This window comes from Nipponia nippon, unplaced genomic scaffold, assembly GCF_047370975.1.
Source record: "Nipponia nippon isolate SJK-2023a ecotype South Korea unplaced genomic scaffold, ASM4737097v1 scaffold_6, whole genome shotgun sequence".
NCBI lineage: Eukaryota > Metazoa > Chordata > Aves > Pelecaniformes > Threskiornithidae > Nipponia > Nipponia nippon.
This window is the reverse complement of record NW_028262380.1, coordinates 337,354-351,650: the sequence shown is the minus strand read 5'-3', so window position 1 is coordinate 351,650 and position 14,297 is coordinate 337,354. Positions and strand designations below refer to the sequence as shown.

The window sequence follows — 14,297 nt, the reverse complement described above, 5'->3', positions numbered from 1 at the left end:
CCAGGGCGGTGGTCCCGCGGTGCGAGCGCGGCCCCGGCGCCTATCCCCCTGCACCGGGCCCAGCGGCACGCAGGAAGGCCGGGGGGGGCGCGGGCGGCCGCAGCCTCGCAGACAAAGGGCCGGAGGAAACACCGCCGTCCAAGATAAACTGGGAAAGGTGAGGGGGTGCCCTCTCGCCCCGCTCCCACGGCCCTGCCGCGCTGCATGCTCGCGTCTTGAGATGGGCTGGAGGCGCCCAGCCCCGGCACCCCATTTGCCGGGAGCACCCGCCCTGCCGCCACCCAGCACCTGGAGGATGCTGGGCCCGGGCTTGTCTCCGCAGCCGGGGCTGGGGTCCAGGGGTGCCGGCCGTGCCGGTGGCAGGGCTGGGTGCCATGGTGCTCCCATCACCAGCCTGGGCTGCTCCGAGCTCTCGCTGGGGACCACCCCAGCCCCAGCCCCCCGGCCCGGGGGGGACAGCATGCCTGTGGGCTGTCAGGGTCACTTCAGCTGCAGGAAGGTGCCCCCCCACCCCACGTTCCCACGCTGCCAGGGCATCCCGGTGCCAGCGCCGGTGCCCACATCCGCGGGAAGCTGGCAGGAAGCCGGGCGCTGCCGTCCCACCCGCCCCGGTCCTGCTGCCTCCGCGTGGGGCATGGCGGGGGCCCGGTCGGTGCTGGCGTGGTGCCGGAGGGCGCGCGGGCACAGCATGCCGGCCCGTCAGAACCGCACGGCGTCGTTTAAAGACGATCAGGCGGTGACAGGAATTAAATTGTGTTTTGATTTTCTCATTAGCCTAATCTCCAGCGCGCCTCGTTACGGGGTAATTTCCCCGCGCCGACATGACAGCTCATTCCCACCATGACAGCCATATGCCAGCGTGCCCATGCCGCACGCTGGCGGTCACTGGGGTGCCTGGCAGGGACGGCCATGAGCCCCGACGGGGCCGGTGGGTGCCCCTGGGGTGGGCTGCAGCGTGGGAAGAGGTCAGGGTGCGGGGCGGCGCGGGCCAGGCCCCGGCTCCCGTGTCCCCACGGTGCCCATCCATCCCGCACCCCGCTGAGAGGCGCTGGCAGGTCCCGCTGTGCCGCGGGCTGGCAGCCGAGCGGGGCCCCGCGGTGCGGCCCGGCAGCTGGCCCGGCAGCATGGTGCTGCCATGCCGGCAGCGCCTGGGCTGGAGCCGGGAGGATGCGGTGATGGCGCACAGGGGGGACCCGTCCCGGGGCGCATGGGGTGTCACAGGGCCGGCCCCACGCGCCGGGTCTGCGGGCACTGCCCCGCTCACCCTGGCAATGGGGTGTGAAGGCGGTGGCAGGCGCGGGTGGCTCATTTGTCTCTGTCAGGAGCCGGCGCGGGAGACGGTGCCGCCGGAGCGTGGCGGGGACGGTGCAGCCGAGGGTGCTCAGCACCGCCGCATGGCCCCGCTTGCCTGTGGCACCGCCGGTGCCAGCACCATGCGCTCGTCGCCCCGGCGGCACTGGGAGTCTGTCTGGCCCCTGTGCCCGCCCGTGGGATGGGGCAGGAGCTGGGGGGACGAGCGGGGCCCCCAGAGCGAGCGCTCGTGGGGCAGCCCAGCGGGTTACATGAGGCCTTTGGAGGGGCCGTGCTGCGCCCGCACCTGCAGCCCCCCGTGGGGCCCAGCTCCCCCAGTGGGCCCCGCCGTCCCACCCATCGCCTGCCCCCGGGGGCAGCAGGGAAGGGGGATGAGCCCCTGCGAGGGGCAGCAGGACGAGGTGCTTGGGGACACTGGCATAGGCGGGAGGGGTGGTAGTGGTGTCCCTCTGTGCTGTGCCCCCACCCTGGCACACTGGTGGCCCCGGGCGCAGGGGCTGCAGGGCCGTGGGGGCGATGGGTCCCTCCAAGGGGTCCCTCCTGTCCCGCTGGCAGCGCCGCAGCCCCGTGACGAGCCAGTTCTCCTGCTGAGCCCCCCCATTGCCGCCTGCCGGGCTGGGGGCTGCAGGACCCAGCTGCACCTGCAGGCCCCTGGCGTGGCCGGAGCATCCCTGTGGCACAGCAGGCGACCCGTGGCAGCACGTCCCTGCCCCGGCATTGCCGCATGGGCTGAGGTGGGCAGCTGGGGCCATTTGCCCCTTCAGCCCCATTCAGGCCCTTCGCCGGCCCCGGGACCCTCCAGGCTGGGGGTGCCACCATCCCCAGTGCGGAGCAGGGCTTGCTCTGGGGACCGGGAGGCAGGGGAGTGGGAGCCCCGCGGGTCCCTGCATGGCCAAGGAGCTCGCGGGGGTCCCGGCCCCCCGGCTGTGGGAGCCGCAGCAGGGGCCATGCCGTGATGGGGCCGTGCCCAGGTCCTCCCGGCCGCCGCCGCAGCCGGGTTAGGGCCGGGCAGAATGGGGGGCTCAGGTTTCCCTCTCTGCCGGGCTGGAGCCTGGGGCCATTAGCCCCCTCGGAGCATGGCGGGGTGGTGGGGGGCAGGATATCAAAGTGCCTTCGCCCCGCACTAACCAGCGTGACCAAGGCTCGCGGCCGGCCCCCGCCGACCCCCATGGCCGGGCCAGGGGTGCAGGACCCCATCCTGGCACCCGTCCCTGCCCCACTGCCCCCCCAGCACTGCCCGCGCCGGAGCCGGGCAGCGGGGTCCCCTGCTCCCCCGAGACCATCCTGCACCCCCGGGCTCCTTCTGCACCCCCGGGCTCATCCTGCATCCCCCCCAGGCTCGTCTTGGCCCCCTGGGCTCCCTGGTGAACCCTGCTCTCCACGGCTGCTTGGGGCTCCCCCTGCACCCCCGGGCTCTCCCTGGCCCCCCCTGAACCCCCCCAAACTCCCTGCCTCCTCTCGCTCCCTGCACTCTGGGGCTGCCCCACACCCCCAGCCGCCCCCGGCCCCCGCTGGGTCCCGGCACCCCTGGGGGTCGCGGTGCAGCCCCAGGCCCCGGCGGGCGATGGGGCCAGGCTGCGGGCAAGGGGCTGCTGGCACCGACCCCCGCGCCCGCCCCCGCTCCCCGGCGGGGGCTCATTTACCAACGTCAGCCCCGCAGTTGGTTTGAATTAGGCTCCTCCGCGGCCGGCGCTGATAAGTGAGGGGGCGCAGGGCTGGGGGGCGCGGGGGGCTCCCGGCCCCGCTCCCGCTTCCTGCTCTGCCATCTGTAACCGGCTGCCAGAGCCGCTGCTGAAAGACACGGGGATGGCCCCCGCCTCGCCGCCCCCGCCGTCCCGCCATCCATCCGTCCGTCCGTCCGCCCTCCCCGCTCCCCCGCAGGCGGCCCTGGTTGGGACCCCTGTTCCACGCCCCCACCCCGCATCCCTCCGGCCCCAGCTGCCCCAGGGGAGGCTCCAGTGGGTGCTGGGGGGCACAGGGCCCGGCCACCCTGTGCCGCTGGACGGAGCGGTGCTGCGCCCGGCCAAGCCCTGCCGGGGTGCCGACGGGCCTCGTGCGCCCGCAGCCCCCCGGGGCTGCCTGGCGGGACCCGGCACCGCGGGGCGTTTGTGGGGCTGGGGGGCACAGCGTCCCCGGCTCCCCACCAGCCCGGGGAGCCCTGGTCGGACACGGAACCCCGTCCCAGGACAAGCAGCGCAGCCCCGCGTCCCACTGACCCCTGGCCTCCGCCTGCGTTTCACCACGTACTTAGCAGGGGCTTTTGGCACGGGGGGGCCGCGGCCGCCCCCGCACCCGAGTGAGGGATGGCCGACAGCTGGGCCAGGACGGGGGCCGGTAACCGGATCCCCCAGCGGTGGCGGCTCACGGGGTCCCGGGCACGGGGTCAGCCACAGTGCGGAGCCAGGGGTGAGGGACGGGCCACAGCCCGCGTCCCCCACGGGCTGGGGACCCCCGGGGCCGGCTGGGTGGGCACGGGGGGCCTGGAGGGGACAGGCTGCCCGATGGGTCTGTGCCACTTCCACCGAGGCTGGTGGGTCCGGGGCTGCTGCCTGCCCCAGTGCGGGATGCCCAGCTCTGGGGGCGAGGGCGGGAGCAGAGGGGCTGCGGCTGCCTGCGCCGGAGCTGCCGGCCCTGGTGAGTCCTGGCAGTTGCGCGCCACGGCCAGGCACCGTCGTCGCTGTGGCGGTGGGGACGGAGCAGGGCCGGGGCTCCCCAGCAGGACCAGGGGCTGTGGGCACATCCCGCCCAACTTCGGGCCACCCCTCCGGGGGCACCCGGTGCCCCGTCCCCAAGCCCTGTGCCGTGGCCAGGGCCCCTCCGGAGCCGCTTTCCCGGGAGGGCCAGGGCCAGCAGGAGACGGCACCTGTTCCTCGGCCAGGAATAGGGGCCGCAGCCGCCGGATCGTGTTTGCGGTGCCCGGGTGAGGGGAGCGCGTCCCAGCCCTGCACCGGGGGACCCCCCCACGCCGGGGGACCCCCAAGCCGCCCTGTGCCAGCAGCTGGGCCCAGGGCTGCTCCACGTCCGACCCCCCCGCAGCGCTCCGGCAGCGGCCCAGATGGCTGCGATATTGTCCCCACAATAGCGGGCTAATTAGGCAAGCACTGGGGAGCAGGGGGGGCCGCCCCGTCCCCCCCCAGCTCAGGCAATCAAAGGGCCCATGACTTTATTACGGCTCATTATGCGCAGGCGGCGGGGGGCGCGGGCTGCGCCGAGGCGACAGGCGTGTTATTTCCCCATCACTCCTCATTGGGATTCTGGCACCGGCGGCGGCGCGGGGGGGCCGGGACATGCGCCAGGCAGCCGTGACGGTGATTAATCTGCCGAGCGCCCGCACAACTGCGCTGGGCCGAGGGGCTGCGCGCCCCCGCCCCGGCACTGCGGCGCGGTGGGGGAAGGGAGGGGGCCGCACCCCCCCACCGCCGCACCCGCTGCCCGCGGTGGACCCCCAACAGCCCAGCCACCCCCCCAGTGCTGCCCCTGCTCCCCAGGGCCCCCCAGCACCCCCAGGGCTCGGCCGCTGCCCAGCCGGTGCTGCAACCCCCAGCCCCGCGCTCCCCCCCCGCAGCCCCGCTCCTGGAGGACCCCCCCCGCCCCCCCCAGCCCCAGCCGAGCTCCCCCAGGAGGGAGGGGGGACCCGCGGGAGGTTTTCCACAGTTTTATTCAAAAAATAAACTCGAGCAGGAGGGGTATTAAGTTAGGGGGAGCGGGGCGGGGGGGCGCGGGAGCAGGGCTGCGCTCCGGGGGGGGCAGCGCCTGCCCCCAGCCCCTACCTCCTCCTCTCCTTGATGCTGTAGTGCAGCAGGAGGGGCGCGGGCTGCAAGGCAAGGAGGGGGGTCAGGGCGGCCGGGACCCCCGCCCGGGGCAGGCACCCCGTACCCCAGCCCAGGCCCCCTCCCCGGCCGGGCCAGCCCCAGGCAGCCTGGAGCCCCCCAGGGCTGCACCGTGAACTTGTCCAACCCCTTCTGGGACCCGCCGCCCTCCTGACCCGTGCGGGAACCGCGGGCCGGGCCGGCGGCGGGGCGGCCGTGGGCGCCCCGGGTCGCCGCTCCAGCGAGCGACATTAATCATCCTCGATTCACCAATTCCCCGCTCCGCTGCCGCGTCCTCGGCACAGCGCTGCCCCGAGCCGCCTCCTGGGGAGGCTCCCCCCGCCGGACCCCGCCGAGCCCCCCAGCCCGGGATGGGGGCAAATCCCCCGAGGCGGGGGCCGCAGCGGCGCGGGCGGCGGGCGCCCGTCCCACCCGGGGGCACCCACCTTGCCGAACCAGCGCGAGAGCCAGAGCTGCTTCATCGTCATGTGGTCGGGGAGGGCCTCGTTGTTGAACAGGATCTGCACCTACGCACAGGGAGGCTGTGTCGGGGGGCCCCGCGACCCCCACCCGGGGCCCGGGACCCCCGCCCGGCCCCCAGACTCACGTGCTGCAGCGGCAGCCCCAGGCGGTGGCACAGGACCCTCCGCAGGTGCCGGATCTGCGCCCGCACAGAGCATCTCACGTATTTCTGCTGCAAGGGGCAGAGCGGGTCAGGGGGCTGCGGGTGCCCCCAGCCCCGCGGGACCAGCGGCGAGGCCCCAGCTCCCCTCTGCCCACCCCGCCTGGGACCCCACGCACCAAGCCGAGCCCGGAGCAAGAGCTGTGGGGCCAGGTCTGGGCAGAGCCCGGGGGCTCGGGGCCCGGTGAACCGGCAGGGCGGCCGCACGGACCCCCGCTCACCTGCAGCACGGCTTTGCTCTTGTCCTTGCTGGAGCTGCGGAGGGAAGAGAAGGGGCAGCCTGCCAGCTCCGGCACAGGGAGGCGGGGGGCCGTGGCCGTACCCCCTGCCCCGTCCCTGGGCACGGCCTGGTGCCGAGGAGCGGGCTACCCCCCGCCCGCCCGTCACGCACGCGCGGGGCCGGCACGCCGGCCGGGGCTGGCAGCTGAGCTGCAGCCATCGATCCCATTACAGCCCCCAGAGCCGCCGCTTATTGACTTTGCTGTCGGAGCCGGCAGGCAGCTGCGCAGCGCCCGCCCCAGCAGCTATTAACGCTGGCAGCCGCCGGGCAGGGCCGCGGCCGGGGGGGACACGGAGCTGGGGCAGCTCCAGAGGGGCGGCGGGAGCCCCCCCAGCTCGGCCAGGTCCCCTTTCCACCAGGGCCACCGAGATGGGGGCACGGGACGCCGCTACGCCCGGTGCCACCCCCGGCCCCCCGCCCCACTACGCCAAGGGGCAGGGGCTCCGCCGGCGTCCCGCAGTCCTGGCTGCGCCGCCGGCACTCACCTCTGCTTCTCCAGGCAGAGCGAGACGTGCTCGTCGTAGCGGAAGTAGTGGGCGCGGGAGTGATCGAAGGTGCTGTAGGGGAGCCCCATGGGGTCGCCCCCAACCGTGTCTGGGGAGACGCGGGGAGGGGGCAGGAGTCAGCCCGCCTCCGCCCTGCCGGCACCGCCCGAGAGATGCCGCAGCGAGACCCCCCCCGCTCTCCCCCAGCTGGTTGCCCCCGGGCCCCTCCGCGCGGCCCGCGAGCGTGCCCACCCTCGCTGCTGGGCTGCGTCACCCGGTCGAGGCCGCGGGACTGGTAGAACTCTCGGATCCTCTTCTCTTCACCTGCGGGCGAGAGGCCGGCGCTGCTCAGGGACACCCCTTCGCCCACGGCCGCCCCAGCCCATCACAGGCACCCAGAGGCGGGGGTCCCCGCGCTGCCCCCAGCCCGTCCCGCTGCTCCGACCTCGGCTTGGCAATGCAGCTGACCGCCGGCAGCTCTAGTGCTGCCAGACGCCCAGACCCTCCTTCCCCGTTCACCTCCTCTGTGCCTCTGGGGGTCTTCACCAAGCCCCCGCTGCGGGCCGGGGGTCCCTGTCCCCATCCCTGCTCTCATCGTCCCTCACACCTTTCCCCGCTTTCCCCCTCTCCGCCGCGGGGCAGGGGAGCAGGGCCCATGCTGCGTGTTTGCTGTGCCCCCCCATCCAGCCCAGGCCTCCCTCCCTCCACAGCAGCGGCGGGCTGACATTTCCAGAGGTGTCCCCAGCGCCGTCCCCATCCCCGTCCTGAGTGACAGTGGCTAATCTTGAGCCCACCGCTGCGCCCGCAGCGCGGGGGCTGCCCTCCCCGCGTGCTGCTTTGCATTCACCACCACCGACTGTCGGTTCATCGCGCCGTCACTCAGCGCCTGGCCCCAGGGACACTGCTGGCGGAGGCAGCCCCGGCTCGCGCAGCTCCCGTCCCCGCGGCCCAGCCCTGCCGTGCCAAGCGCGGCTGTCTGCCGGAGCCCGAGCGCCGAGAGCCGGGAGCTGAGCTGGGTAAACCCACCCCAACGAAGCACCCACGCTCCCCACCCCGTCCCTGAGCGCAGCGGCCCAGCCCTGGGGAGCCGCAGCCTCTCCACGCGCCGGCATAGCCGAGGGGAAGGTGCAGAGCCCCAGCACCGGCGCAGCCGGAGCCTCCCGCGGGTCCCCGCACCTGAGCCTCCCAAACCGCGTGGTTCCAGCGCCGAGCCCCCGCCTCGCTCTGCTCCCCGGGAACGGTCCCCACAGCCCCCTGAGACCCGCCTCTGTGAGCGGGGGCCGTTTGTCCTGCCTTCTTCCTCGCTCTACAACCGGTTTGACACGGCAAGATGTCCCCCCACCCTCTCGTCCCAGCCAGGCTCTGGCAGCCACCACGGAGGTGGTCAGCAGCATTTTGAAGACCCTGACCCACGGACAGAGCCTCCCCTACCCAGCAGGGAGGTGCCCTCCGACAGCACCTGGTTCTTCCCTGGGCCCTTCCCCACATTGCTCTGCAAGACACCGGTGCCAGGCACGCCGGATCCTGCCCGCGCCGCCGCGGACACTCACTCTCCTGCAGGCCGGGCACCAGCTTGTAGACGATGTCCTGCATGACGCGGTCCAGCTTGAGGTTGAGCAGCGGCTGCGTCTCGTGGATCTTGGTGTTGCACATGGGGCAATACTTGCTGGTCTGCAGGTACTTGACGATGCAGCTCTTGCAGACTGCGGCCAGAGGGAGGGGGCGTCGGGGGGGCCGGGGCGGTGGCACGGCCCCACGCCCCCCGGCAGCCAGAGGTGACCGGCGGGACGCGTCCCCCTTGGCCCCGCAGGCAGGAGCCGCAGTGGAGGGCAGCGCCGGACCCGCCAGCGGGCAGGGGAGGCTCTGCTGGCCCCTGCGCGGGGGGACCCCACGGGACCCCGCAGCGCCGCAGCGCGTGGGCGGCTGCCGCCACCGCGCGGGGACTCACACGTGTGCAGGCACTCGGTGATGGTGGTGGCGTCGATGAAGTAGCCAGCGCACAGGCAGCACACGATGTGCTCGTTCAGCTCCTTCATCTTCACCTTCACCTCCTCCTGCAGAGACACGCCACCGTCACCCGGCCCGGCACCCTGCGGGGCACCCCGCGCCGCCCGGCCCCGCCACCCCAGGCCCTCGCCCTCCGCAGCAGCCCCCGCCTGCCCCACAGAGCCCCTGCCCGCCCCACGGCTGGCAGGAGCCCCGGGGACGCTGGGGCGGGTCCCCCAGGGGCAGCACGGCGGGGGGAACACGGGGCTGCGGGCAGCTCCCGCCCCTGCCCGGGCAGAGGGACCCCCCAGGGCGACACAGGGGACCCGGCTCCTGGGGCAGCGGCCCCGAGAGCCGCCCCGTGCCCAGCCTCGCCCCGTGCCCCAGCTCACCCACGGCCTCGCCCCACGGCCCAGCCCCGGGGCCCAGAGCGGAGCTGCCACCGTGATGGGGCGGGGGACGGGGCTGGCCCCTCTGCGGGGCCCAGCGCCTGCACGGATGGGGCCGCCGGGCACCGACAGCCCCACAGAGCCCAGCCCCAGAGCCGAGCTCAGCCCGGCCCAGTCCTGTCCTGCCCTACCCTACCCAGCCCAGCCCCAGAGCCGAGCCCAGCCCCATCCTGTCCTGCCCTGCCCTACACAGCCCAGCCCCAGAGCCGAGCCCAGCCCCAGAGCCGAGCCCAGCCCAGTCCTGTCCTGTCCTGCCCTACCCTACGCAGCCCAGAGCCGAGCCCTGCCCAGCCCAGCCCCAGAGCTGAGCCCAGTCCTGTCCTACACAGCCCAGCCCTGCGCTAGAGCCCAGCCCTACCCTACCCAGTCCAGCCCTAGAGCTGAGCTGAGCCCAGTCCTGTCCTGCACTACATAGCCCAGCCCAGCCCTAGAGCCCAGCCCAGCCAACCGAGCCCAGTCCTACGCTACGTAGCCCAGCCGAGCCGAGCCGAGCCAAGCCCTGCCCAGCCCCAGAGCTGAGCCCAGCCCCGCCCCAGAGCTGAGCCCAGCCCCAGAGCCCAGCCTAGCCCTGCCCTACCCTCCACAGCCTAGCCTTGCCTAACCCAGCCCCAGAGCCAAGCCCAGCCCAAGAGCTGAGCCTAGCCCTACCCTACACAGCCCAGCCCCAAAGCTGAGCCAAGCCCAGCCCAGCCCCAGCCGCAGCCCCAGAGCCCAGCCTAGCCCAACCCCAGAGCCGAGCCGAGCCCAGCCCCAGCCCCAGAACCAAGCCCATCCCAGCCCCAGAGCCCAGCCCAGCCTAGCCCAACCCGAGAGCCCATCCCAGCCCAGCCCCAGAGCCCATCCCAGCCCCAGAGCCCAGCCCCAGAGCCCATCCCCAGCCCCAGAGCCCATCCCCAGCCCCAGAGCCGAGCCCATCCCCAGCCCCAGCCCCAGAGCCCAGCCCCAGCCCCAGAGCCGAGCCCATCCCCAGCCCCAGAGCCCGCCCCAGCCCCAGAGCCGAGCCGAGCCGAGCCGAGCCGAGCCGAGCCGAGCCGAGCCCCAGAGCCGAGCCCCAGAGCCCAGCCCCAGAGCCCAGCCCAGCCCCAGCCCCAAGCCCAGCCCAGGGCAAGGCTTAAATCACCTCTGCCCCACCCCGTACCTGGCCCCGCCCCCTGCCATTGGCCCCGCCCCCTACCCCACGCCCCGCCCGCGCCCCACCTGCGCCCCGCCCCACCTGGCCCCGCCCGCCCCTACTCGCCCCGCCCCCCGCGGCGTGGGCGGCCCGGCGCATGCGCGGAGCGGCCGCACGGCGCCTGCGCGGCCCCGGCGCCCCCCGGGCGGCGGCGCGGCCCCTCTTCCGCCCACGCATGCGCCGGGCCGCCGCCGCCGCCACCGCCCGCCGCCGCCGCTCGCCTCGTTCCGGAGCGGGTCCATCTTGTAGACGGCCTGGAGCTGGTTCCGCAGCCGCATGGCGATCGCCATCGGGCCCCCCTGAGGAGGCGACGCCATCTTAGAACCTCCTCCGCCTCCCCGCGCACTTCCGGGTTCGGGGCGGGGCCGCCGCCGCCACCGCCCGCGCCCTGACTACGGCTCCCGCCGCTCCGCGCGCGCCGCCGGGCATGCTGGGAACGGGCGGGCCGGCGCAGAGCGCTGCCGCCGCCTGCTGGCCGCGGCGGGGAGCGCGGCCCCGGCCCCGGTGCTGAGCCCGGCCCCGGCGCTCTCGGTGGGCCCGGACCACCGAGCCTGGCGCCCCGGCAGAGCGGGCCCGGGGCCAGCGGGGACCCGCCGGGCCTCCGGGGAGCGGGGCCCCCGCCCGTGTGCGGCCCCGGCCCCGCGGGACCCGCTTGGGGGGCGGGTGTACCCGCCGCCGCTGGCCAATGGCGGGGGGGGGCGCTCTCTTGACAGACCGCGGCCACCGCCAATCGGAGCAGCCGCCGCTTGCGCGTGGTGCCGCCGGCCGCCGCCAGAGGGCAGCAGAGCACCGCGGGGAGCGGGAGGGGGGGGCTGCGCCGTCCGGGGGGGCCCGGCCCGGGCTCGGCCCCGAGGCCCCGCTGTCCCGGGGGGCGGGAGCTGCCCCGGCCCGGGCTCGGCCCTCGGGGCCCCGCTGTCCCGCGCGGGGGCCGGCGGGCCCGTCCGGGGGCCGGGACCCGCAGCGCTGGGGCCGGGGTCCCCGCCGGCCGAGCGCCGTGCGGCCGCGGGCACCGTGGGCCCTGCGGGGGGCCGAGCCCGCCGAGTGTCGGAGCGGGAGTTGGAAGGGGCCGCGGCCGGCCCCGGGGTGCGGGTCCCTCCGGGCAGCGACCCCGGGGGCCGCAGGGCCCGCACGGAGCCCGACGGCAGCCCCCTCCCCGGCGGGGCGGCACCGCTACGGGGCCGGGGCAGCGGGGGTGCGGGGGGTGCAGGGGCTGTCGGGGGGCAGCAGATGGAAGGGGCTGGGCTGGGGGACCGGGGGGCGGGGGCTGCACCGGGGGTCAGGGGCTGTACCGGGGGTGCGGGGCCTGTACCGGGGGTGCGGGGGCTGTACCGGGGGTGCGGGGCTGTACCGGGGGTGCGGGGGCTGCACCGGGGGTCAGGGGCTGTACCGGGGGTGCGGGGGCTGCACCGGGGTCAGGGGCTGTACCGGGGGTGCGGGGCTGTACCGGGGGTGCGGGGGCTGCACCGGGGGGCGGGGGCTGCACCGGGGGTCAGGGGCTGTACCGGGGGTGCGGGGGCTGCACCGGGGGTCAGGGGCTGTACCGGGGGGCGGGGGCTGTACCGGGGGGCGGGGGCTGCACCGGGGGTCAGGGCCTGTACCGGGGGTGCGGGGCTGTACCGGGGGTGCGGGGGCTGCACCGGGGGTCAGGGGCTGTACCGGGGGTGCGGGGCTGTACCGGGGGGCGGGGGCTGCACCGGGGGTCAGGGGCTGTACCGGGGGTGCGGGGGCTGTGCCGGGGCCGGGGTGGGGGTGGGTGCCGCCGGTGCTGGCGGGGCGGCGGGCGGCCTCCCTGGCGCAGCCCGCCGGAGCCTGGAGCCGCGCTAATGGGGGGTGATTGGATCAGGGCTCTGGAGGGGAAGGAGCGGCCCCGCTAATGCAAAGCAGAAGCCGTTAACGGCCGTAATGGCTCGTTATGGTTACGATTATTGCTCCAATCCCGAGCAACAAGTGCCGTCTGGGGAGACGGCGGGGGCAGCCGGCGCGGCGAGGCTGCGCGGCCCCCCGGGACCCCGGCCCGGTGGGCGCAGGGGCGGCTGCTGCCGGGAGCGGGCAGCACCCCCGGCGGGACCCCCGGCCGCCTGACCGGCAGCGTCCCCCCGCTTCGTCGGCCGAGCAGCCGCTCCCGGGGGCTCCCGGGAAGCGACTGAACGTTGGCGAAGCCAAAATGACGCCGTCCCACCGGCCTGGCCCCGGCAAGGCCCCGGCGTGGAGCTCCTCGGCACGCAGCCGTGCTGCCAGCCCTGCTCCGGCACGGGCACCGCGCTGGCTGCCGTGGCCCAGCTGGGCAGGGGCATGGCCAGGGACTCCATCCCAGCAGTGCCTGCAGGGGCAGCCTGGCTCGTCGGGCTGTGCCAGGGCCGTGATCTCCGCTGCCTCCATCGAGCGTGCGGGGCCGGGGTGCCGCTGGCACAGTGGGCAATGGTGGCTGTGGCACCCGTGGCTGAGCTGGCACCGTCCCCGGCACCACCAGCCTCCCTGGCACGCCGACCGGCTGGCTGTGCCTGGCCCCCTTGGCTCGGGTGCGCCTGGATGGGTCCCAGTCCTGTTCCCGGTCAGCTCAGCTCCTCCTGGTCCTGGTCAGAGCGTCAGCATCCCAGCCCCTGCCACCTCAGCTTCTCCAGGTCCCAGTCAGGCCAGTGTGGCCCAGTCCAGCTGGCCAGGCTGGCTCGGCCCCCCACGACTGACCGGAGCAGTTCAGCGTGGCCCCACGTGGTGCAGCCAGCCCTGGCTGAGCCCCGGCATCCCCCGGCGTGTCCCCGCGGTGCCAGCCCCCCATCCCTGCCTCCTGCCCGGGGCCAGGCATGGTGCGGGGCTGGGCTCCGGCACCCACAGCCCCTGCGCCCCAGGAGGGGACCCCACCGGAGCCGTGCGGGCTCCCTCCCCAGTGCCGGGGCGCCCGTGGGCAGGGGCGGGCAGGACCAGCCCCCCCCCCCCGGGGTGACCGCTGCCCACCTGCTGCCGGCCGGAGCCTGCCCGCCCCTCCGGCCCGTCCTCATCCTCGCCGGGAGGTGAGAAATGAGGCCGGGGCCGGGGTGACCCCCGCGTCTGGGGAGGCCCCGGCCCCATTTGTACCTGCCAGCAGCAGTTCCTGGGAGGGACGGCCGGGCTGGGGGCTGCGGGGGTCACAGCCGGGCCAGCGCAGCCCTGGGGCAGGGCAGCATCGCTCACTGCCAGCGCCGCACCCGGCACCGCAGCGGTACCGGCACCACACTGAGCACCAACACCGCAGTGAGCGCTGGCACTGCAGCAGCACCGGCACCATGTTGAACACTGGCACCGCACCAAGCACCAGCACCACACCGAGCACCAGCACAGCACTGCAGCAGCACCGGCCCTATGGAAAGCCCTGAGCACGGGCACCGCAGCGAGCGCGGCCTGCCCGCTGCCCAGCCCCACGCGCACCCTGTGCGTGCCCCTCGCACCCCCATGTCCCCTCGGGCACCCTGGGTCCCGCTGGGCCGCGGCCCAGGCCAGCAGGACAGCCTGGTCGTGGCGGTGGTGGCGGAGTGAGGTGGCTCTGCCGGGAAGGAAGGACCAACCCCCGGCGAGGGGGCTCCGGGCCAGGGACGGGCACAAGCACGGGGATGGGACCCTTCGCAGTTGCGCCTACTGGTGCACGTCCCTGCGGGACCCACTCACGCCGGCACGGGGCTCCCTGCGCCCCACGCGCCCTCTCCTCGCACCCGCCTCGTGCACCCCCCGTGCTCGCGGCAGCGGGTCCCCGCACGCCTGCACCCACCGTCACCCACGCTGACACCACCGTTCGTGTGCACGAGCACGCACCCACCCGCATCCCGCCCCCCGCACACTCGCACCAGCGGAGCGAGCCCCTGGGCTGGGTGAGATCTGGGGTCTGTGGGTGGCTCCGGCACCCCCCGGGTACAGGACCCCCGGGGACGAGGGGCTGCGGAGGGGCTGGGGGTCCCACAGGGTGCCCACCCACGCTCCCTGCTGGTGCGGGGGCCGGGGTGCCCGGCAGCCAGCGCTCCCAGGGCTGCGCTTGCCAGCCTGGCATGTGTGAGGCCGCGCAGCTCCATCTCTCCATAAATAATTAATGCCTGGGCGGCAGCCGGCACTTCTCCCAGCCTCAGAGAGGCTCCGGGGCCGGGCAGGCCGGTGCTTTT

General features: G+C 75.3%; 1 protein-coding gene across 6 annotated transcripts; it reads right to left on the bottom strand.

Moving 5' to 3' along the window:
* Nucleotides 1-4,952: 4,952 nt before the first annotated feature.
* On the bottom strand, nucleotides 4,953-10,775 carry PCGF1 (polycomb group ring finger 1). 6 transcript variants are annotated; one of them, XM_087737795.1, is made up of 9 exons: nucleotides 10,395-10,763; nucleotides 8,516-8,621; nucleotides 8,118-8,270; nucleotides 6,820-6,891; nucleotides 6,568-6,676; nucleotides 5,922-6,057; nucleotides 5,728-5,814; nucleotides 5,567-5,647; nucleotides 4,953-5,125 (listed from the first exon to the last, which is right to left on the bottom strand). In XM_087737795.1, the coding sequence occupies exons 1-9, from the start codon at nucleotides 10,488-10,490 to the stop codon at nucleotides 5,078-5,080; spliced, it is 888 nt and encodes a 295-aa protein (XP_087593921.1). In that variant the 5' UTR covers nucleotides 10,491-10,763; the 3' UTR covers nucleotides 4,953-5,077. The 6 variants fall into 6 exon arrangements, with proteins under 6 accessions (XP_087593921.1, XP_087593922.1, XP_087593918.1 ...); XM_087737796.1 differs by having other exon boundaries at nucleotides 6,024-6,057; nucleotides 10,395-10,617; XM_087737792.1 differs by lacking the exon at nucleotides 4,953-5,125 and having other exon boundaries at nucleotides 5,148-5,647; nucleotides 5,728-5,811; nucleotides 10,395-10,775.
* Between the last annotated feature and the right edge of the window lie 3,522 nt (nucleotides 10,776-14,297).

Excerpts from the sequence above, each read along its gene's own strand:
- PCGF1 (XM_087737791.1), bottom strand. The coding sequence starts at position 10,490 with ATGGCGTCGCCTCCTCAGGGGGGCCCGATGGCGATCGCCATGCGGCTG. Across the intron at positions 6,058-6,567 it reads CTCTGCCTGGAGAAGCAGAG|CTCCAGCAAGGACAAGAGCA; the intron begins GTGAGTGCCGGC and ends TTCCCTCCGCAG. Across the intron at positions 5,648-5,727 it reads TGGGGCTGCCGCTGCAGCAC|GTGCAGATCCTGTTCAACAA; the intron begins GTGAGTCTGGGG and ends CCCTGTGCGTAG.